The 24,213-nt window shown below is 35.9% G+C and overlaps 1 protein-coding gene across 1 annotated transcript in view; it reads left to right on the top strand.

The window, feature by feature from the left end:
* The first annotated feature begins 7,430 nt into the window (after nucleotides 1-7,430).
* The window catches only part of kntc1 (kinetochore associated 1), a 63,981-nt gene continuing 47,198 nt past the window's right edge, over nucleotides 7,431-24,213 (top strand). The window contains exons 1-20 of the mRNA XM_028824236.2: nucleotides 7,431-7,519; nucleotides 8,765-8,918; nucleotides 9,243-9,363; nucleotides 10,099-10,214; nucleotides 10,537-10,615; nucleotides 11,211-11,288; nucleotides 12,063-12,097; nucleotides 12,757-12,867; nucleotides 12,977-13,070; nucleotides 13,654-13,706; nucleotides 16,062-16,174; nucleotides 16,247-16,301; nucleotides 17,050-17,148; nucleotides 19,958-20,001; nucleotides 21,164-21,229; nucleotides 21,994-22,069; nucleotides 22,142-22,267; nucleotides 22,590-22,679; nucleotides 22,769-22,834; nucleotides 23,296-23,357. Coding sequence (XP_028680069.1) covers nucleotides 8,787-8,918; nucleotides 9,243-9,363; nucleotides 10,099-10,214; nucleotides 10,537-10,615; nucleotides 11,211-11,288; nucleotides 12,063-12,097; nucleotides 12,757-12,867; nucleotides 12,977-13,070; nucleotides 13,654-13,706; nucleotides 16,062-16,174; nucleotides 16,247-16,301; nucleotides 17,050-17,148; nucleotides 19,958-20,001; nucleotides 21,164-21,229; nucleotides 21,994-22,069; nucleotides 22,142-22,267; nucleotides 22,590-22,679; nucleotides 22,769-22,834; nucleotides 23,296-23,357 — 1,616 coding nt within the window. The 5' untranslated portion in view covers nucleotides 7,431-7,519; nucleotides 8,765-8,786. The remainder of the gene's footprint in view (nucleotides 7,520-8,764; nucleotides 8,919-9,242; nucleotides 9,364-10,098; nucleotides 10,215-10,536; nucleotides 10,616-11,210; nucleotides 11,289-12,062; nucleotides 12,098-12,756; nucleotides 12,868-12,976; nucleotides 13,071-13,653; nucleotides 13,707-16,061; nucleotides 16,175-16,246; nucleotides 16,302-17,049; nucleotides 17,149-19,957; nucleotides 20,002-21,163; nucleotides 21,230-21,993; nucleotides 22,070-22,141; nucleotides 22,268-22,589; nucleotides 22,680-22,768; nucleotides 22,835-23,295; nucleotides 23,358-24,213) is intronic.

Here is a 24,213-nt window from a genome sequence, read left to right as displayed (position 1 = left end):
TAATTAGCTCTGCTATATTGTGAGTCTAAGGAATTGCTTGGCTATGCATGTTTTTGTTGATAACTTCTATCACAATTAATGGACAGTTCTAAAAACTGTTTCTAAAGTATACGAAAATGCTGCACAGTTGGCTCCCATTTATGATGTCAGAAGCGTGAGTTAAAGCTGCTGATTTTAGAAACATGGCTTTACTGTTATGGATTTTGCATGCTGAGACAAGAGCACTTCTTATAACCTTTGTGTCTAGTTTACACAAGCGTGTGTCACTGTAGCCTCCTGAACCTAACCAGAAGTACAGTATATGAGTTCTAAAGGCACTTTCTGAAGTCATGAAAATTTAATTGTGAAAAAAAAAAAAAAAGGCAAAGTCGTCTTGGAGATACAATGACCATATTATATGCAGATTATCTTTATAAGATCAGTAAAAAGGCTGATCTGAATTGAAGAAAGGAGGAACAGAAAACTCATGGCAGGAATGTTCTGACTTACTGCCAACACTTCAAGCAACATAAGAAATGGGGCACCTCGATTAACTGAACATTAAGCAGTACCAGGTAGTATGGCATTCACACAGTTTTTTTTGCTTTTTTTGGCACTATGTATTTCAATAATGCTTAATAAAAGTGAAGCTTTCTCTCCTGCTTGTTCTGGTGGTCTGTCTAACTGCCTGGGAATACAGATGTAAAAGAGAGGGGGATTATTCAATTACAGCAAAAGCTAATCTCGACAGTGTGGTAAGAATATGAGATTTGAGGCAATGACATTCTTTTGAAGTCTAAATAATAGAGTATAAAGTGGACTAGCGTCACTATATCGATAGACAGATGATGCTTTATTTGTAATAATTTACAAAATCTCAAGAAAAACGTACACATTATAACAAACTGCAAACACGAACACAGTCAAGAACTTCTGTCTTGTAAAATATGAGAGCTGTTGCTATCTAATAGCAAACTTGTATGTGAGAGTGAGATGTGGTCAGACCAGCCCAGTTGTGCCACAGCTTTAAATGTAAAGGCTTAAACATATAAGTAACGCTGGTCCACTTGTTTTGTCCAAAAATGGAAGAAGACACATGCTGATGTAAGCCTGTCATTTGTATAACATGTTCTACTTGAATTGTTCCAAGAATTTTATTTTCAAATCTTTTTTTAATTTGTAATCATCCTTAAAAATAATTAACAGTTAAAATTTAGCACATTTTAAATCCATTATTTCTTTTTTATCAACAAAGGCATTTTTAAACGATTAATTTTCCTTTAGTGTCCGTCTTTAGAAGCAGATCTCATAATAATCTTCCTTTCTTCTCTAACAAGTTCATTTTTTGAATGTCATCATTGTTTTCTCTGACTATATTCACCCTTTCACAGAAAATGTGACATTACTGATTAAGAGACTTGATGTTAGCTTGGAGAAATTAAGTGGAATAGGAATGGTGAGCTTGGTTGGAATGAATAGCCTGTTTCTGTCAAGATTTTTGTTATGTTCCAAAAACAATTAAATAGCTTGGATCTCTCTCGCAAATCACCATTACATTTATGCTAGGTTACTCTAAATTTTCTTATGATTGTGGGTGTGCGTGTGTGAGCGAATTCATTAATAAAGTGACAGCCCATCCAGGGTCACTTTGTACCTTATGCGGTCCCAATATGATCATTTTAAAGACTGATGCTTGAGTTTTATCATTTACTGCTTGATTAAGCACTTCATAACCCTGGGTTGTATATAGTAATATTATTAAAGTTGTCTGGATATTCTGTAATAAACATTCTTTTTCCAGCTCATTTTATCCTCATCTATTGTCCTTAGAATTTTGTTTGTTGATCTATTATCAAAGCTACTTAATGCTGATGGGAGTCACAGGGGTTGAATCCCATCCTGACCATATACAGTGGAAGGCTGAAACTAACCCTGCACAGATCACCAGTCCATTTCAGTGACATACAACATAATTCTTGCTAATTATAAAAGTTAATTTTACAAAAAAATAACATAATTCTTACTAGTTATGAAAGGTAATTTTACAAAAAAATGACATACTGTAATTCTTACTAATTAAATAAGGTAATTTTACAAATAAAAATGAAATTGGTTCCAGTAAAATCCTTTCACTTCTCCACAAATCTCACATTATTCTAGAATGTTAATGTCATAAAAGTAACATTTTTAATACATACCATGGGTTACTATTGCTGAAGTCTAGACAGCCTAAACAGTCTTCAACAACAACTCCTTTTCTGACATTTTCTAAACATTCCACTCCTTGACATTTTTCATAATGGGCCGAGAAGTGTCTATCAATCTGAGAGGATTTGGTTTCTGTCGAACAGTAAAATTTAACCACATTATTTTCCATATCATGGTACAAATGTAAATTTAACTGTGTGATAAAGATTAAATGTGGATTTTTTACGATTGACATCAGTCTTTATGTGGGATCTTAGACTTACACACAGATTGGGAGCATGCACTGATAACACATTGCCACACTCACCACAAATAGCCTTTATATTCTGATATACTTGTATTAGCAAGTGTTTACTTTTCCATGTTGTATGTGATGGCTACACTTACATAGCACTTTTGTAGACACTCGAAGCGCTTTACATAGACAGCAAGAAGCCACTTCATCCACCATCAATGTGTAGCATAGCATCCACCTGGATGATACAACAGCAGCCATTTTGTGCCGGTGCACTCACCACATATTAGTTATTAGGTGGTGAAAGACTAAGAGAGACGGTTAGCCAATTAGAGACTGGGGATGATTGGGGGCCAGAATTGACTGGGTTGTGGTGGGCAATTTAGCCAGGACTTCATGGGACACCCTACTCTTTTCAAAAGATGCACAGGGAACGTTTATGTCTACAGAGACACAGGACCATGATTTTACATCTCATTTAAAAGACGGCACCAACTTTTATGGCACAGTGTCCCTATCACTTCAGAGGGGCATTGGGATCCGCACACAGACCACAAAGTAGGTGGTCTGTTATGGTCTCACCAACACCACTTCCAGCTGCAAACCAAGCTTTTCCTGGTTGGTCTACCATCCAACTAATGGGCAGGCTCAAACATCCTTAGTTTAAGGTGGGTTACCTATTTTGAAGTGCAGGTGCTATGGCTTACTTTTTATTTTCTTGTGCATTATTCTTGTAATTTATTTAATTCTGATTATTTTTTTATTGTTAGACTGGCTATTGTGCTATCCCAGGTTAATTCTTCTCTTGCATCCACTGATTACAGTATGCAGGGTTACCCTGAATTGCATTAAGCAGATGTAATAACTGATTGATTGATTTAGTATCATTGGATATATACATTGGCCATAATCAAAGCAGCAACATGATGATGGACAACTATGCTTGTCTGTTGTGAACATTATTGAAACCCAATATCATAAAGCCCTATAAACAGTACAAGAAACAGTAAAAGAAAAAACACAGTACTAAAAATGTAAGTTGACATCAACTTATTAAACACTAACAAATCTAAATGTTTTTCCATTGTAAAATTGACCATATATTTGGATAAAAATAAATCCTTTGTCTCAATAACTCAAGTTAGGGGACATTGAGTTGTTACTGCTGAATGTTCATTCTTCAATATTCATAACAAGCAGAAAATGAGGGTTGTAGCAAGTTTTGTGTTTATTCTTTTCTTTCTTTCTTTATTTATCACTTCAGAATGAAAGAGTCTACAGTGGTGAAGTTAGTGTTGCTGCCTTACATCTCCAGGAAATGTTAGCATCAAATGTTAAAAATAGCATCAATGCCATCTCTCCTACTTTCTTTGTGCATTTTCTCCAGGTTCTTCAGTGTCCCTTCCACAAGTCTTGAAGGAGTGAAGATTAAGTTGAAAAGAGGAATGGCCCAGTTTGAGTAATTGTACCATCCATCTTCTTTGCAACAGATTGGTACATTGTGGCAAGGATTTGCTTTGGCTCCAGACAGGGAAAAAATTCTAGATCCCAAATTCCTCTTGATCCCCAGTTCACTATGTCAAAAGAACACAAAGGCACCTTTTAAACAAAGGTGTTATTCTTGCATTGTACTCACAAATACTCTTAACAATTCTTTGTTCAGACAAAGCGTTTAGATATATCTCTGTCTCTCTCTCTATATATATATTGTGGGATATGGCCGGCCTGTCACCCTGGCCAACACCCCCAGGCCGCCAGATGGAGCTCTCCCTGCGGCATGGAAGTGCCCCGAATACCAGCAGGGAATTATGGACGATGGAGTTTTCCTTTACAGCCCTGCTGGATACCACAGGGGGCAACAGATGACGCTGCAGGGAGGCCCAGAGAGTTGTTTGTGCCCTATATCCTGGAAGTACGTTGTAGGCAAGGCGACAAAGGAAATGACGTGCTTCCTGGATGAAGAAAAGGACTTTTTATTTGACCCAGAAGTGATAAGGAATCACATGGACTGTAGGGTTGGAACCACTTCCGGGTCAGGGAATATAAAAGGACGATGGGAAATCCCAGACGCTGAGCTGAGCTGGGTGGAAGGGTGGCAACGCGTCTGGGAGTGAGGAGGATTATTGATTTATTGATTGTTTATTGTGTTTATTTGAAGATTGTGGAGAAGAGGGTGCTTTGTGCATGTTTTGTCTAAATAAATATAATATTTGGACTTTTACCTGGTGTCTGACATGTGGTCTGAGGGTTCAAGGGGTCACGGGGACCCTTAATCTGTCACAATATATATATATATATATATATAAAATCCAACGTCTGTCTGTCTGCTTTTCACAAGAGAACTTCTTAACGGATTTAGATCAGGTTTTTTTCTATAATTGGCCTGAACATTCCAATTGATTTTGCAATTTCTCTCATCACACTAAGTACCATAGTTTGGTTGCAGCACCAATTTAAATGCGGAAATCCGAGAGACAGGCTGAGGGCCCAGGGGAGGGGGAGGCAGGCGGGGCTATTCTCACTTGCATGCCAGCCTCCGTTTGAGTCAATCTACCTCTCGCCATGTGTTCGATAGTACATTGCCTCCGCTTAGCTAGCGATACCTGTTTATTCAGCAGACATGATCATCTAGAGATTGGTAAGGAGTGACGTTTGACATTTTTGAGAGACAGATTAGAGCTACATGTGTTTTAGACAGTACCTGCTCATTGGCAGAGATATCATGGCCACGTCCTCTTCTCCCCCCGCTGGGGATGCTCTCCCATCAGAGCTGAACACGATAAGATACAGTGGCAACTTTTCATATTGGAATGTACCTACCTTCCTTTTGGCCAGATATACCTTGCCAACTTTTTACATGTTTGGCAAAGAGATCACAACTACATTCTTGCCCCTGATAGCAAAACTAAAAATACTGTATATCAAGAGTTCCCTCGGATACAAAAGCTATCAATATAAATTCTTCTCAATACAAATTATTACATTTTTTAAATTTTTACACTTATTTTTAAAGTTTGTCCTGTTTCACTACTACATGGACGGAGCCACGGGGACAGCTAGTATATATACAAGAGCATCTTCAGCATATAGCTGATAGCATACAAATTATAGGCAAGTACATTTGCTTGAAAAGGTAACAAAAAGATGATCTAAACATGAATAAGAGGATATGGTGCTGAGATGTAAGGTCAGAGGCTGCTTTCTAGAGTATCGTCTGCATGCTTTAAAGCTGATAGCTAAAAGTCAGTATAAACGCCTTCTTTATACTGGTAATCTTGTGACATCCTTTCAAGGATAAGCTGAACACAGCTGCATCCCTAAGTACAACACTTGCTTATTTAATACAGTTAGAAAAACCTTGTGAGTCTAAGACTCTAAGATACTAGAGATCTATTAAAAGATTTTCATCAACCCTTCCTTAGGATGCTGAACTGGATTACATGGACAACTCAAGAAAAAGAATAATCTTCAAAAAGAAAGGATTCAGAGCATAACAATGAAAGTTAAGTAAATAGGCAGTGGAGCTGTAAGATGATATCAAAAGCCCTTATTTTTAATCAGGATTTCTGATCTGCTTTGTTCATGCTCATGCATTAACAATAAGTGTCTGCTGCAGTGAGATGTTTTATAACTTAATTCTGTCATCAACACACAAATACATTTACTACAATCTGACTGTGCTGCTGGTGTAACAAAATTACACAATAAATACAAATGTACCTTGGAAAGTAAAGATATCCTTACAAAGGTGAAAATAAAACTGCAAAGTCGCCTTATTTTTTCAGTCTATGCAAATTTTGCAGAATTTTATAACTATGTGTCCTGCCTTTCACAGCATGTGCATAGTGTGGCTTTTTGGCTGCAGTTCTTCCACAAAAAACTCTTCTGGCTAGACTTCTCCAGAGAGTAGATGGGCGTACCTGAGTCCCACAGGTTTCTACCAGTTCTGAGTTGATGGCTCTGCTGGACGTCTTCCAATTTCTAAGGGAAGTAAGCACTATGTTTCCTTGGCTGACCATTGTGCCTACGGTCTTCAATGTTGCCCATTTTTTTGTGCGTCAGCAAAAGAGCTTGAACAGCACATCTTGAAACCCCAGTCTGCTTTTAAATCTTTGCCTGGGAGAGACCTTGCTGATGTAGTATAAATACATTATGTCTTGTTGCTGTGCTCTTGTGATGTGAAACTGTCATCCACAACCTCACCTTGGTTACAGAGTTTGGCTGTTTATTGCCCCGTTTTAAGTCACACAGCTGTTTCTGTTTCAGCCTACATATGAAAATGATGATCATTAATATCTGACTGGTATAACTGGTTAATCATACACCTGATTATAATCCTACAAAACCCCTGACTTTGTATAAGCGTACCTATAATAATTGATGCTGGTTTGAAGGCAAAGGGTAGTCACACCAAATATTGATTGGATGTAGATTTTTCTTCTGTTAGCTCACTTTGCATTTTGTAAATGGACAAAAATAAACAATTAGAATTTATACTTGTGAAGGCATTCATATTTTACAGAATTTTTTCACACCTGTCTAAAACATTTGCACAGTACTGAACGTTTTTTTAAAGAGCTAAAATAGGTCATTAGTTATAGTATATGTTGATATGCACAGTACTGAACGTTTTTTTAAAGATCTAAAATAGGTCATTTGTTATAGTATATGTTGATATTGGAACACCCTGTACCTTATGTTTTCATGCCATTAATCATACTTCTCAAAACGAACGTTACATTCACAGTATTTATAAATTTGGACCCTTGTCTGAACTGGCTTTCGCTAATAAATTAACGTTGCCTTTACATATGATATTGTGAATTTCCTTGGGATTAATAAAGTATCTATCTATCTATCTATCTATCTATCTATCTGCGAACCTTACACTGTGCGATATTTTTTGCAACAAGCGGGACTTCCGGGTTGTTACCAGCGAAACGTCTTCGCACCGGAAGAAATTACAGTCCCGCCAAATTTGAGAGCGTCATTCTGAAGGGAGTCTTTCGTAAGAAGAAGACAACTCCACTGTGGAATTCAACCGGCGTAGTGATGTATTAGGATTTTTATACGTGTTTGGATTATCATAACTTTGCAGTAAGCTTTGCTTGTTTATATCATTAAACGTGAATTTGTCAAATTTTAGAAAAAGTAAACCTTACGTAATAAAACGAAGTTTTGTTAATACAGTATGTGTTTACATTTCTAATGTGTAACCTTGCAATTTATGTAATTTCTGACAACAGTAATGTTATTGGAAATGTGGAAAGCGGAGAATAAAATTATATAAAATATAACTGGTATTTTATTACAAACTGTTAAGTAACCTGTCGCAAAATTAAAAGACTACTTTTTAGTTTACCAGCGACTTTTACACTATCGTCTTCCACCAATGTTATTTACCTCAGTCTCGTGGAAAACCGTTAAAAGCCGTTTGGCAAATGTTTTTTTATTTATTTTTTTGCCACAAATGACCATCAATCGCTTTACATTAAGCACCTGAATCAAAAGTGCACCGACAGGTTGTTATGTTCAAGTTTATTTTCACTGGTTCGGAGTACAGTGAAATCAATATTTGCACGTGTGACCAACATATAGCACATGCTGTTGCCTAATGCATAATTTGTCAACACCTGTGGGCCACAAAGGTTTATCAGCAGCCTTCAGGAGGTTCATTCAAATTTCTAAGTTGTAAGTCCTGCTGGTAGAGTACTGGGATCTGGGTGTGATTGTGACACATCATCTTATAATTATTCCCTTCTTCTTTCGGCTGCTTATAATTATTACCTCTATGCGCTTATTTCCTTCATTTTCAGTTTTGGTATGTTTCTACTAAATGCAGCATTGTTATTATATTATTTGATTAGTCCTTGCTTATGATGATTCAAGTATTCTGGAAAGGGAAACATTACATTTTTGTTGGTCAAAAATATCATTAACTTTGTGGACCTAAACGTTTAATGACCTTTTCTACATTTTAAGGACATTTATTTATTTATTTTTACTGGGTCTCAAGTATATGATGCATTGTAAGTCCATGTGCTTTGAAGCAAGAAAGCTCTAAGTGACTTACTGTTGGTTAAAAAATACATTCAAAGTTACTGGTCATGTGGGAAGTGAGACCAGTGGTGGAAAGATTAGTGCAAAAGAATGTACACTATTGTTTTTTTTTTTTGTTGTTGTTAATAGTCCTGTTAAAATTAACTCTGATTAACTTTTTTTTTTAATCTAACTCAAATCTCACCAAAATATTAGCCATTAAAAAGTTTCCATATTCATATTCCTACTTTACCGTTCATTGATGTCTCATTCCTACGTTAATGTATTTGTTTTAAATATTAGGATTTGCACAGAAATAGACAAAATGTGGAATGATGTAGAGCTTCTGACTAATGACGACACAGGCAGCGCTCGACTGTGTATTGATTCAAGACATGAGTGTGGCATTGCTCTATATCAGGTGGATACATTGGTCAAAGTTTCGTCATCTGAACTGGTAAGCTATAACAATGTTAGGAATATCCACTCTGGGTGTACGGTAGCATGTAAAATACGACTGGCCCAATAATTGTTGCGTTTTTATTCAGTTAGGTAATTTTGCAGTGTAACTAGGTGATGCTTGGGTTTGCGACAATTTTCTGCATCATCTTAAGGAAATTAATATTCAGGGTCAGCTGACTATTTTGTATAATCTTTGACAGATAATCATAATTTGAATTGTTTTATAAAGGGCAGTTCTCAACAACATAATCTGCTTTTTATATTAAAATATTTAACTGGTGATTCATGTGATTTAACCACATTTTCTGTTTATTTCAAGGTTTCTTCTAATCCAAAGCTCTATGCAACTAGTAAACCAAACGGCTGTGTGATTGTTGCTGACAAATCTGTGATGTTACTTGACCAGAACTGTCAGTCTATCCTAATGCAGCTTCAGTTTGGTGAGATTTCAAAACTCTTTATCTGGGTAGTCCATTTTATGCAAGTGACTTGTCGTGTAAATTAGTTAAATATGATGTCATAGGAGAAAAGTAAAGGAACTTGTAGATTTGGATGTTTAATTTGTCCTTTCAATAACTGTTTTGAGACAAATTAAACACAAAATAATTTGTAATCCCTTCAGTTTCAGTAATTTAGGTCTGTGTTCATGAATATGAGACTAAAGATCAAGCCCAAATGTTCATTGTAAGGGAGAGCCCACCACTAGAGTGTGCCCACACTAACTTACCTTGGGCCAGTTTTTGATTCACCCATTAAAACAAAAGGAAAAAGTGCTGGGAGAAAGAGAGAGGAATAAACAAAACCACACACAAAATAAAACAAACAAACAAACATAGTGACCTGGCTGGGATTCTAACCCTGTTTCCCGGAGCTGGGTGGTAGCAACGCTAACCCTTCTTCCAATCAATATTTTTGTTAACAACTGTAAAAAAATATTATCAGTAGTTTCATTTAGAAAGTCATTTTAGAATAGTGAGTCAATGTTTATATTTTAAAATACAGAAAAGGTGTTTTTAGTGTCTTATTAGTGGATTTAAAACTTAAAGTATGTTTTCTGGTTATGTGAAACCTGTTAAGCTCTTTTAAAGTGTCTTTGCATTTATGGCAGCTTGTATTACTTGTGCTGTTTCCGGCTTTGCATTAAATATTTGCTGAATGTTTTTTTCCTATCCCAGAGACTCTGGTAGATACTGTGGATCTTTGCTACAATGGTCTCTTTCTTGTAGTTGGAGAAAGAAATGGAAATCTTCATCTTAATTTTGTCCCATTAAAGAAGACAGTTTTAACAACGGTTAGACTTGTTTTCCATTCACTCATTATGGTATTGTTAGCTTAAATTATATTTTATTTTTGGGTAGCAGAAATAGGAGTCAAATGCAGTTTATCATTATTTAAGAGGTGACCAGTTTATTTACATAGAAGTACTTTTTTGGGAAATAGGTGTTAAAGGCATGGTTCCACTGTAGAAAGGGTTTTGTATTAGTTAATTATTATAATGGTTATTTATTATTTTTCCAGCATAATGCAAATACTAAAAAAAAGGTAGCTTTTTTCCATCATTTATATACTATCAACCTGTGTCCCTACAGACTTATTTTTTTTTTCTTTTTTAGGAGCTGATAAATAATGCATATGATGAAGCTCAAAAAACATACAAAAATATTATTATTCAGGAGGATAAATTTGAATTGGGTAAATTTTTTTATTTAACTTTGCTCCGTTTGCTAACATATTTAATCATTTGCCATTCTGCCTTCTCTAATTATTTAAATAAAAACTATGTAAAAAAATACAAGCAAATTTGTTGTTCAGTTGACTTAATTTCAACAACTGTAGTAATGAAAAAGGTAGTTTTAAAATGTAGATTATTTTTTCTGCAAGTTGATTACTCAGGTTTTTTTTTTTCTTTTCTGGAATATCTGTTTATGCATACAACTTGCTATACTCTGTCACAATTCTGAACATATTTTTGTTTCAGTTTACTAGACTAATGACCTCAATTACTTGTAATCTATTTTTGTTAATTTAATATGTTTTAAATTTAGATGTTGCATACTATTCACTTGGCTTCCCAACCATCAGTTGTACTGTTCTGTCCTAAAAATTATTTGTGTTTTCTTAGCACACACATAATAGCCAAGTAATTGATTCAGTAGTTCCAGTGCTAGTACTTTCTAAGTCAACTGAAGTATAAGGAAACTAGAGAAATTTTTTTTGCAGCAGAAAATATCCACATTATTTTCTGTTGCATACTATTATTAATTTTAATAATTTGCTTCTGTTTTAGGGAACTATCACATGATCCTTCTTGTTTCTAATGGTTTCTTTCACATTTCAAATCTACAGCTGTCAAAAATTCATCAAGGTATTTTATTTATCATGAACTGCAATAATGAATATTAAATATATTTAAATATAAACAAATTATAACAAATTTATTTGACACATTTCTTGATATTGTATGTCTAATGTTAGGATTGTATCATGGTGTGCAAATATTCCTTTTGGTACTTTTTTTAAACTTTTGTTGTGTATTCATGATTCAGGTGCATGAAATCAATAAAAAGAACAATGTTTTTTTATTTAACAGCATAAATGACATACTATTGCTTAACTTAAAAGAGTAAAACTAGTGGTTTAAGCCGTATTCCTGACTGATCCACTACCTAAATTTTACAGGGTCACCGCTCTGCACATAAATAAAAGTGTCAAATTTTGTAATTCCTTTTTTGTTATCATATTTTAAAGGCGCTCAACTATTTATAAAGTCCAGTCTGCTCTGTTCTCACCACTCTAGAGAGGCCTTTGACTTTCCTCAAAGTTAATTTCCTGTGGAAAGAACAGGGAGTATTCAAGTTTGATCAGTAAAATGATAGCTTTGCTTTCATTACTATAGTCTGCAGTTTTATTATTTTTTAGGAGCACATAGGTTCTAATTAATCTTTAATCATGATGCTTGCTACATTAGGAGATAAGAGAAACAGAATACATGATTCTTAAGTGTCTTACCGTATCAAACTGACTGCACTTGAGGCATTCATAGAATTTTTGGTAAATGTACACGTGTTATTGTTTTGGACCATTGTCTGTTGGATACAGAACTTTTATGTGTTTTTTTTTCTTTTTTGCTTTGTTTCAGCAATTGAGATAATGGACTTTGAGAGCATTAAAGAGGTATTTGTTTAAATCCAAAATTCTTTGTAGAGATTTTCAAATAATAGCACTGTCTTCTTTTCTTAAGGTGATCTGTAAAATAACAATGGTTCTCAAGAAAATATTTTGTCCTTGGTAACTCTACTGTTAATGAAAGCATATTATCACACTTTGTTTACATTTTCAAAAAAATGTGTAGTTGAAAGTTTCTGGCTAGATCAGGCAGAGCTGCCATAGCCTACATTTTCTCTCTATTTATGTGCTTCCTTGTTCTTCAGTGCATATTTCTTGTCGTGCAGTTAAAGGACAGGTGAGTTTTGCGTTTATATTTTTAAAGTAAAAGGCTGTATTTTGAAAGTAACCACAGGTCAATTGAAATTGCAAGAGTGAGCTCTAGTGTTTAAGCACTCCGTACCATTTTTTTAATTGAAATACTGTAGCATAAAGAATAAAAATTTAGAACTAAAAAAAATCAAGTTGACATACTTGTTTATATATGACTCTAATACCCAGGTTTAGTATGCATTATGTTACTATTGTACTTGAAAGTTCTACACACATGGTGACAAATTATAACTGCTAACACTCAACTTACAATTGTTAACATACAGTTCTGATGAGTAATACATTGTTTTGTCAATGTTTTAGATTAGCCACAAATATATATTTTTTATTTTTAGCTGCAGATGCCAATCAAAAAAACATTCTATTCTACAGAGAAGACCCACAGTATTGAGTGCCACTATGCCACAGCTGGATTTCATCAAAGTGGCTGTCAACTTATTATTGGAGTATGACCTTGGTTTGCTTTCTTGGTTAAACCTCATTTTTTGAGAAATAAAAACTTCATTTCTGCCTTTATGTCTTATGTTTTATTTTAATAGTAATGTTGTTTTGTAGGGTTCTGGAGACAACACCTTATCAAAATGGCATATGGATCCAACTCAGAAATCAATATCTGTTCAGAGTCTGCTGGATTTAAGTTTAATACAAGGTATTATTTTCACATGTTAATGTTTCTTGGGTAGAGTCAAAAGATAACCTCAATAATATTGTTTCATATACTGTTAATTTCATATTTTGCATGTAATAAAGATAGTGGTGTATAGTATAAAGCAATTCAGTAAGGAGGTCCTGGGCAGAATTGGCCACTTTATAGTATGTCAAATGCAGCCAGTAAACTAGTGTAATAATTACAAATGATCTACTGTGTACCCTCCTGTGCCTTTACAGAACTGTGCTGCCAAGATATGTGAATGCAAACCACAAGACTGTCAGTTACTTTTCTAGTACTCACGTGATTTATGACATTGACAAACCTTTTTAACATATTGGTTCTTCAGTTGCAGTAATGTGAAAACATTACTTTTTTTGAAAATTTGAAGAGTGGACCGCAAATGCATGTTGTGACTAGAGATGGAAGCTAGAGTAGTCAACTGGTAGTTTATTGAAAACATCATATTATATAAGTGTCTGATAATTGTGTTTAGACAAAACCGCTCATCATAATCTGTGTACTAATAATATGATTGTTTTCTTTTGTGTAGTATTTACATTTTTTTTTCTTTTTCTGAAAGGTGTAAGAAAATGTCAGATTCTGGATAATTTGCTTTTTGTTTTGGATAATGAGGTAAATGTATGGTATTAACTAGAAAATAATATTATAATGTACTGCTCTATCATGTTATTTGTTTAGTGAAATATTATGAAGTTTGCAATACGTTATCATTATTGTTAGTTACTGGAAGGCTTAATTTGATGCCATCAGGTTCCCTCATCTGGGGGACTATTTTGTCATTTGTTCTTGTTTTGTATAGCTAATCTCAGGTGGCGCAGTGGTAGTGCTGCTGCTTTTCAGTAAGGAGACTGTGGAAGATTGTGGGTTCGCTTCCCGGTTCCTCCCTTTGTGGATAGCGCTTTGAGTACTGAGAAAAGCGCTATATAAATGTAATGAATTATTATTATTATTAATCTTATTATATTTCTTTTGTTTCAATTAAAACAATGGTTTGAAGGAGGACTTTGTTAGAGTTAAAATTTTGAATAAGGGGAACAAATGGAATAATGATGTGAGGAAACGGACACCGTTGATGATGTGGTCTCTTCTAAAGAGGAGTTTGGAAAAGCAATGAAAAGGATTAAGATACTGTAGGTAAAGCAGTAGATCCAACTGAAGTGGTACAGCATTTAAACTGCTTGAAAGCAGCTGAATGGTTGACAAACTTGTACAGTGTTTTTGTTTTTTGAAGTTTGGAAAGGAATGGTGCTCATTCTAGTATACAAAAGAAAGGTTTATCCATTGGAGTCAAGCAATCAAGGTTTTGGAGCAGTTAGTGAAGTTTAATTTAGAGAGTGTTGGGGAAAAGTGAAGTTTAGCAAAATTCAGTTTGATTTCATCTTGCCTAGGGATGGATCAGCAGATATTTGTTGTCCGGCATTTGCAGGAAAAGCATCTGGCATCATGTGTAATTGTGGAAAAGGAGTGTGTGTGGGTGCCATGAGAGGTGGGAAGGTGGGCTTTGAGAAAGTTGGAATGCCGAGAGGCTGCAGTAATTTCAGTATGTGAGGAAGCACAAATGGTGAACAGGATAGGAGATTCTTATAGTATAGTGGTGAAGGTGATGTTGCACCATAGTTCCGTTCACAGTCCTTTTTATTTTTGTGATAGTGGTGGAGGTGTTGACCAGAGAAGTATGTAAGATTTGTTATGATGGTTATTGTATGACCCAATCTTGTTTGGATGGCAAGAAGTAAAGCTGAATTGAGGGAGATGGCACTAAAAAAGAAAGCTAGTTTTTAAAGCAAATTACCTTCAGGTAATGCAGAAAGGCCAGAGTGGTGTATGGAGATGTAGGGGCAGGAGGCATATAAGAGGTGGATAGTCATGTGGCGTTTGTGTTAAAGGTGGTGTAAAAAGCTCAGTCCTTTACACACTTTTGACAATGGTGCATGAAAGATGTAGTGGTATGAAGTATAGTCTGCAGGCAGCCAACGTAACTTTTGTTTATAAAATTTGTGTAAGTTGGGAAATGAAAGCTGATGTAATTAATGTAAGTTTAGATAATGGCAATCGTGCAGTTTTACAGAAAGTAGTGATGTTTTTGCCTCCTAGGTGACACATTAAATGTAGGTGGAGATGTTGGATCAATAGTGAGTGGTATTTAAGGTGAAAGAAATTCCAGGAAATGTCTTGAATTATGACTTCTAAAGGAAGATCCCTTTCATTGAAGGGTGTAAAGGTTTATTGATTTATTTATTTTTTGTGCGAGCTTGGAGGAGTAGTAGTTTTGGAGTGAGGTAATGGTAATGAAAGTGTAAAGCTAAGCTGAGAAGAATGATGATATTCAGATGTGTGAAAAGTTGAGTCAGAGGGTGTTGTGCTGAAGTGTAACAGAGTAAATTGTGTTGTTTGGTGAAGATTTGTATAGAGGTGGAGGTAATTGATGCCTAGAGGGGGAATCTAAAGGAGATGTGGTTGGAGGTGGTGTCAGGTGATATGAAATGAAACGGGTCTTAGCTTAAAGGATTCCCAGAATCATCTGCAATGGATATAAAAAATGGGGGCAACCAACTAGCCCAGGTAAACCCAGAAATCTTGTGTTGAAGCAGTCTGATCTGAATTAAAACGGATATGGAAAATTTTGAGTGATTGTCAATATTTTTAGGTGTTTTGCTTGTGATAAGAAAAATTGTATTTTACATTTGATCAGTAGACCGCTTTATATAATATGTAGTTGTGATAAATTGTCCAATTTTTTTTTAATAAATGTGTTACTGTCTATGGCAAATATTGCCATCTCGATTAAGGGAATACAAGACTACATTGGAAATGCTTATAGGTGCTGAAATAAGAGTACAAAATAATAAAGAAAAACAGTGTTTTCAACATGTGTGTAGTGCAAAGTTGATTTTTATTTTATGCGTTCGTTGCCTTTTCATAAGGAAAACTGCAGAATAACTACATTTTGTTTTATTTATTTTTAAGAACATCTTGAGACTGTTTGACGTTCATAGCCTTGTTCTTGTCTGGCATTGGCCATCAGTAAACATCCATGATTTTCTGCTAACTGCTGAGGGTGATAACTGTTCATCTACAATGTAAGTCTGAAAGCCATAATTTTTATTGATTGTTAATGTTCAGGATTTTCAAAGCTTTTATTTGTTTTTCAGGCAGGGTATTGCAAATTTAAAACTTATAGTCCTCACTGTTCAAAATAACCAACAGGTGAGTAATTGGAGAAACATCAACCTTTCACTCGTTCTGTAAAGAACAACAGCTTCTTGAATGTTTTTGTTTAATCTGTCTAATTCCAAATATGCACTGAGTACAAGGCAGAATCCAGCCCTGGACACTTGATAGACACGCACTCATTCATACTAGTAAATTTAAATATACCAGCTGACCTAAAATGCGTCTTCTGAGTTTTCTATTGGGATACCTGAGTAATGACTGCTGAAAATGTGACACTGCTGTCATACGTGCAGTCATTTCAAGCAGTAATAGCCATTAGCAACACTAGTAATGTATTGGTTAGATTTAAAAAAAAAAGATAAACGGATTAAAAAAAAGTATCCGTTTCTATCAAAAACATCAATTTCTCATGGATTCAAACATGTCCAAGCTATTGCCACTAGGTGGCACTTAGACTATGCTGTTTTTTCAACCTTCTATTTTTGCAGAGAAAAACAATGTGTCTCCTCAACTGTAAAAACATTATTTAATGATTTTTCTTGATTATGTGCACATCACTTTTTGCTGTTTACGATATTCTTTTGCTAGGGGGCTGAACTAGAGCAGTTCATGAGCAGACACTAAACTCACTGTATTTGCTGTTTAATGATTGAGTATATATATTGTTGCAGTACAGCCTGAAACTAAAGCTAATTCTGGTATGTTGTCAGTACAAGATCATCGTTAATTACATACATGTTACTGGTTTTTTAGTTTTAAGGTCAAAACTTTCTTTTTGCAGATGAGAAACCTCATGGTTTATTCCCTTCCTTCAATTAACTTGCTGTACTCCCTTGAAGTATCTGATGTAGCTGCCTTGGTCCAAACCGAAATTGGCACGGTAATTGATTATTCTGAGACTTTTTCTTGTCATGGTTTATTTACTACAGTACGTAATTTATTTGTTTCATATGAAATTTTGTTCTTAAATTCAGTAGTTTAAAATTTGTTTCATATTTTACTTAAATTCTTCAGATAGTACCTTAATTTATAAATTCAAAGTGCAAATGGAGTGGTGGCTGGTTACACATGTAAATTATGCTGCATTCATGGGCAAAGGGACAAATAGGAGATTCCCACTAGGAAGTTTAACATGAAAATGGTATGAAGTTGGAGCTAACAGTGTGACAATTTTGAAGAAATAATGTGATGTAAATATAGCAGATTGTTAAATGATGTTGTCTTTTCGCTGCTTCCAGTACTATTAAAAAACGATATCCACGGTATTCAGAAATAACCTTTTTTGTGGGTTGCGTTTGGAGAGATGCAACACATACTCAGATAAAGGCTATATTTGGACAAAAATATGAAACATGAAATGGTTTATGATCTCTTATCACTAAACTACAGTAATCCCTCCTCCATCACGGGGTTGCGTTCCAGAGCCACCCGCGAAATAAGAAAATCCGCGAAGTAGAAACCATATGTTTATATGGTTATTTTTATATTGTCATGCTTGGGTCACAGATTTGTGCAGAAACACAGGAGGTTGTAGAGAGACGGAACGTTATTCTAACACTGCAAACAAACATTTGTCTCTTTTTCAAAAGTTTAAACTGTGCTCCATGACAAGACAGAGATGACAGTTCCGTCTCACAATTAAAAGAATGCAAACATATCTTCCTCTTCAAAGGAGTGCGCGTCAGGAGCAGTGACTGTCAGAGAGAGAGAATAGCAAACAAATCAATAGGGCTGTTTGGCTTTTAAGTATGCGAAGCACCGAGGCACAAAGCTGTTGAAGGCGGTAGCTCACACCCCCTCCGTCAGGAGCAGAGAAAGAGAAAGAGAGAGAGATAGAGAGAGACAGAGTTTGTTTTTCAATCAAAAATCAATACGTGCCCTTCGAGCTTTTAAGTATGCGAAGCACCGTGCAGCATGTCGCTTCAGGAAGCAGCTGCACAGAAGGTAGCAACGTGAAGATAATCTTTCAGCATTTTTAGACGAGCGTCCGTATCGTCTAGGTGTGCAAACAGCCCCCCTGCTCAATCCCCCTACGTCAGGATCAGAGAAAGTCAGCGCAAGAGAGAGAGAAAAGTAAGTTGGGTAGCTTCTCAGCCATCTGCCAATAGCGTCCCTTGTATGAAATCAACTGGGCAAACCAACTGAGGAAGCATGTACCAGAAATTAAAAGACCCATTGTCCGCAGAAATCCGCGAACCAGCAAAAAATCCGCGATATATATTTAAATATGCTTACATATAAAATCCGCGATGGAGTGAAGCCGCGAAAGGTGAAGCGCGATATAGCGAGGGATTACTGTATTCTCAAATTCTAGTGAACTGTTTCAGAATGGTGGCTTAGCAGGAAGATGCTGAAATTCTTTGTATATTACGTAAGAGTTAAGCAGGATTTTTTTTTCTTTCGGGAAAAAAAAATAAACCTCAGTATGATTTTAAATCTATAGCTGTATAGAGCAATGATTCTCAACCTTTTTTGAGTTCCAGATCACATTTTTCTTTATTTTTTTTTATAATGTGACCCATTATGTGGAGCATGCCTGCATTACCCTGGGTTGTGGAGTTGAGTTTGGCAAGAGCAATTGATTTTAGTATCAATGGGCCACCACAACTATAACACATTCAGCAATGAGTTTTATAAACTGCGTACATGTATTTTAGCAGAAAGGATGAGTGAAATATGCCTGCTTTGCACTGCAAAATAATTGATCCTGGCTTTTTGAACCATGACGAATTGGCTATATTATGTTTATAAATTCACTATCTGTAACTACAATTAGTAATTGTCCTTTGTGACCACCAGTGGTGTGCTAGATCCCCAACACCCAACACAAGCAAACTCCAGGCAAAGGTCCAGCAATACACTTGTTTATTTGAAGTGTGGGAAATGCTTCCTTTCGTTTCCCTTCCACTACACTATGTACAGTATTAGGCACAGTAAACACACTTTTATTCCTTCTTTGTCTCCTTATTTCATCTTCCGCCTCCACTCCTCCTCTGGCAAGCTTTATGTATCTCTTTCTCTCCCTCCCGTCTATGGCTTCCCAAGTGAAGAGAGGCAGCTCCTTTTATGCTGCACCTGGGAGTACTCCAGGTGGCTGGTTAGGGAGGTCTGGAGTCACTCCCAGGTGTGGTGAAAGCCTAAAGTAGGGCCCTGCAGTTCCCCCTTGCAGCAGCCACGGAACCCAACAGGGCTGTGCCAGACTCTAACTCTGATGGAGCCCTGCGGGAATCTGAGATGCTGGTGCAAGGCAAAGGGGCTGGCATCTATTGCTTCTTGCAAGGCAGTGCCCTGTGTACATCTGAACATCTCCGGTCCTTCCACTACGACGACCTCCTTGCTGGGAAAGGGCACTGGCCATTCTTCACACTGGTCAATATTTACCTGCAGTTTGTATGAGCAAAGTCACATTGAAACTTATTTGCACCTGTCATGGCACTACAAATCATTTCATTCGTGGTGTGTTGTGTGGAAATTCACAAACAGGTGCCCTTACTCATGTATGAAAGGCTGTTCTAGCAAAGTCTAAGTTTATGTTAGGACACTTTTTTTTTTTTTTTTTTTAAATTAAGCTACATAGGACAAATGCAGCTCATTAATATAGCAACAAGGTGTAAAAATGTATTTTTTCTATATTATTTCATTGTCAATCTAAGCAAATATAAAATTAATCTTTGTTTTTTTATATAAAGGATACTATTTACTTGTTGGAAGGAATATATGAAAATCAACAAAGGTATGTTGGGGAATTCTAAAAAGTGAATTTCTTATTTCATATTTTTTCTATGAAATGGTAATTAGCAGGAAATATCTTTGTTTGTGCATAAATAGTATGTTTTCACCCCAATGTCAAGGTAAATATTTAAAAGTTAATATATGAAAATAAGAAGTGGTCATGGTTTCCTAGAAAAATATTGCTAAAGAAAGGTTTAATTTTAAAGAGAAGTTAGGTAAATGTCACTGCGAGAAAAATTGCAAACATAAATAATCCACTTTATCAACTCTGGGAATTGTGCCATGTGACCATAGTGCCCTAACTGACAATCCCTCACAATGCAGGTAATGTGCCTCATTTGGGACTACATAAGCAACCACTCATTCAACACAAAGTCAAACCAGTGCTAGCAAATGATTCTACGAAGAGACAGTACCGAAGGAGTCCAATTTTTTCTCAGGTCGCTGGACAGCATCCATGTCTCGCAACCATATAGCAAGACAGGAAGCACCAGGACTCTAAAGAATTGGACCTTCGTCCTATTAAAAGACATTTGGAGTGCCACACACCCTTTTTCCAGTGACCTCATGACACCCCATGCTCTCCCAATCTGTCTACTGACTTCATAGGAAGAGTTTCCAGAGACATAAATGTCGCTGCCAAGGTAAATAAACCTCTTGATGTTGTCGACACTCTCTTTGCAGACAGACACTGCTGATGGTTGTGCCCAAGAGGTCATTAAAGGCCTGAATCTTGGTTTTTATCCAGGATACTTGCAAGCCTAGACACTCGGACTCCGTGCTCAGTGTTTCGAGAGTCCCAATTAGAGCCTCCATTGACTCTATGAAGATCCCAGCATCATTGCCAAAGTTAAGATTAGTGGGTCGTTCTTCACCAATAGACTATGCACAGCTGCTCTTTAGTTAGCTTCTTTTAGAAAGTGAGTGTAAATTTGAAATGTAAGGGAACAAGTACATTGGGAGTCTGTGGAACTCTACATTTGGACTGTGACTAAGCTTTCATATGAACCTTGAGTTTATTTTAAAGTAAATGTTCAGTATTTCATTTCGTTTTTCATATTTTTAATTTTTAGTTTGTATTTTACACCAGATATAAACCAAGATACATCCATTGATTTAAAGTACTACTTAATTAACTGTGTTTTTTATTGTTCTTTCTGAAGGTCACATGAAACTGCAGTATCCATATTTGTCCTAAGATGTTTAACAGAAGCATTGCCTGAAAACAGGTAAAAAACCGCTTATGTTTCATTTTGCCAAAAGTTAACGATGCTTGTAAAAGATTACTATGTTAATGAAATGCATTAATGTGACAGAAATCCAACCTGTTCTGATATCTGGACATGCATGACAATAGATAAAAAATATTTTGGTACACCAAAAGATTTAGTCTCTCTGCTTGGTCACTGGAACAACAGAATCTTTTGATGTTCAGGCATTTGACAAACGTTCTGTCTTTTGTTGGTTCCAATCCAAATTGCATTTATGGTATAAATTGAAATAGAGAAAAATACCTTAAGTAGATAATTCTGCACAGTAAATAATGCATTCCTTTGCTTTATACCATCTCCCTCTGCGTCTTGCTTGCATAGCAGCTTCATTGTTATTTTTGCATATAGACCACAACTTGTTGGAAAAATAGTTAAATACCTTCTAGCTCATGACTAGGTATTCAGAACGATGGGTCAGTGGTGAACTGCACTCAAGTACAGAACAACACTTATGTGGTACAGCATTCTGCTAATCACTTTTAATATCTCTGTAACAATGGAATTGCTCTTTATACCAATATAAATATTTCTATCTCTATTGTTTAGTATTTCCACTAAGTTCAGTGTCATAACTATATTTAATGAGGCAGAAAAACTGCATGTTTCACATATGAAATAGAACTAGTGTTTCATTTTGTGCATAATATCATTTTGAGTAGTTTGAGCTGTGTGTTTTTACATTCAGTAATAAAAAAAGTACTTTTTTTTCTTCTTTCTTTTAGGCTTAGCCGTTTGCTTTACAAACATCAGTTTGAAGAAGCAGAAAAATTTGCTCTTCAGTTTGGTCTTGATATTGAGGTAATAGAAGTAAAATTCAATTCTGTGTGTTTTTTTTTTCTTTTTTAAATAAGTTTTTCTTTCCTTTTACAGCTTGTATACAAAGTAAAATTAAATTTTATTTTGGAAAACATGTCCTCATTCTCTGGGGGAAGCTGTGAACAGACCAAGTGCATGCAACTTGTGAAGGAAGCCAAGGAGAATTTACATAAAATTTTGGTATGAACTGGGGGGTTTCTAAGCTACCATTTTTAACATTTCAGAGGCTGCATGAATCTTAAGATATCTGTGTATCAGACTGTTACTAGTTGCCACAAACAGTTGGTGTTTCCATTGTTAGAGCTTGCTGATGGTGTTTCTGATTTTAGTATCTGACTTTAAGCTATTCTTCTACACACACTTATCGAGGGTAATTTGGTAAAGGATTTTGGAAAATATCTGCTCCCACCAGTATTGCACAAAAACCTGATGAATGTGTTAAAGCTGAATACTGGACTTGTAAAGAGCAATTATTTCTAAAAATGTATCTTTACCTTTATAGGATGATCACTTTGTTGTGAATTACTGCATAAATACACCATGGCCAACTTTGGAAACTGCGCAGGAAATGCTGTCTTATTGCAAGTTAAGAGTAAGCGTTATTGTTACTTGTTCATTTTATGAATTTGACATTTTGAATGAATGTGCTATTATCTAAACAGCTAATACACCCCCACCCAGGTTTTGAAGAAATATGATTCCAGAAATGTACAGCTTCTTGAAGAATTGCCTTCCTTAATAACTGAGGTAAAACACACATAGAAAACAATAATTGTAATTGAATGAATTATTGAATCATTTGGCTTGTTTTTTCTTTCTGAGACCGTCCCATTTGTTGACTGAGTTAACCAAGTAAGTGCTTAGCCCAAAAGAAACCCTTGCTCAGATATCTCCACAAAGCAACATAAAAATCATGTTTTCTCCTATATTGGCCCTTAGCTTTATGCCATTTAGATGTCTAGATTCAGTTTCATTACCTTTTTGCAGCTGTTTAGCATAACAGATGCTACCTCATGAACTAATTACATTGCAGAATACTGTCCTAATCCCAGGGAATTCCCAAATAAAAAATATTCATGAGTTTTGTACAGTAGATTCAAATATCATTTTCATGACAGACTATGGTGTTTTTCTTTTCTGTGTGGCAGTGTGAAGTTAGACTTGAACAAGACAAACTTTATTTACTTCTAATAAGTCTCTTATTACAGATATACACTGCTTTGGCAAAGCTTGCTACCTTTTATGGAGCTTTTGGACCTGACAAGTTTAGGTGTGTATTCTGCATGTTCTTTCATTTTAATCTTTTTTTTTTTTTTTTTTTTTTTTTTTAGCTGGAGCAGGCAGCATTTGTGTTTTATCTACTTTATGTACATAGTATTTATAGCTTATACTGTATTTGCTTGTACAATATAATTCAGAGTTAGAATATTTGTAGGTAAATCTGTAGCACTTCCTTCCATTCTCTGCTTTGTGCACTACCTACTAATAACTGTTGTCAAAAAATTAGAATTCCAGTGGTTCAGCACACTATTCAAATATGGTGTAAGGACAGGAGAAGCTTGAAGATGAGGAGATATTAGTGTCACTTGTACAATTCCAAAATTACTATTTCCTCAGAGTATCTAGAATGGGGGCACTCTTGTATCTTTCTCAACAGCTGTACAGTACAAGAACTAATCGTAGTGAGTGTTATAGGTTCGTCCATGTATGCTCTGATTGGCAGAAGCCTCAGTCCGGGTCTTATGTACTGTCGTCCAACCACCCATCAGGATACTCCAATGATCACCTTCATGGCCATGGTGAAGGCTACCAGAGAGATGGTATAACCAGCCATGATTCCCACTTCCAGATGCTGCCATGCTGTGGTGTAGTCTGCTGCTGTTATACATAGTTGTACATCCTAGAAGTAGGTTCTTGACAAGTTTGGTAGTGACCACTGGAACCCTGAAGAAGTCGAATGTAGTCTGTAGGACTTTGCGAGGGACTCGGCTGAAGGCATTGGCAAGGTCCAGGAACACCACGTGAAGGTGTGTTCCTTCTTTCTTGGCGACCTGGATCTGACGCCAGATGTTGCTAACATTTCCCAGGCACCCAGAGAACCCCGATAATCCCTGCTTTTTGGACTG

The sequence above is a fragment of the Erpetoichthys calabaricus genome, chromosome 18 (assembly GCF_900747795.2).
Source record: "Erpetoichthys calabaricus chromosome 18, fErpCal1.3, whole genome shotgun sequence".
NCBI classification, from domain to species: Eukaryota; Metazoa; Chordata; class Cladistia; order Polypteriformes; family Polypteridae; genus Erpetoichthys; species Erpetoichthys calabaricus.
The sequence above is the reverse complement of the archived record's forward strand: the minus strand, read 5'-3'. Positions and strand labels throughout refer to the sequence as shown.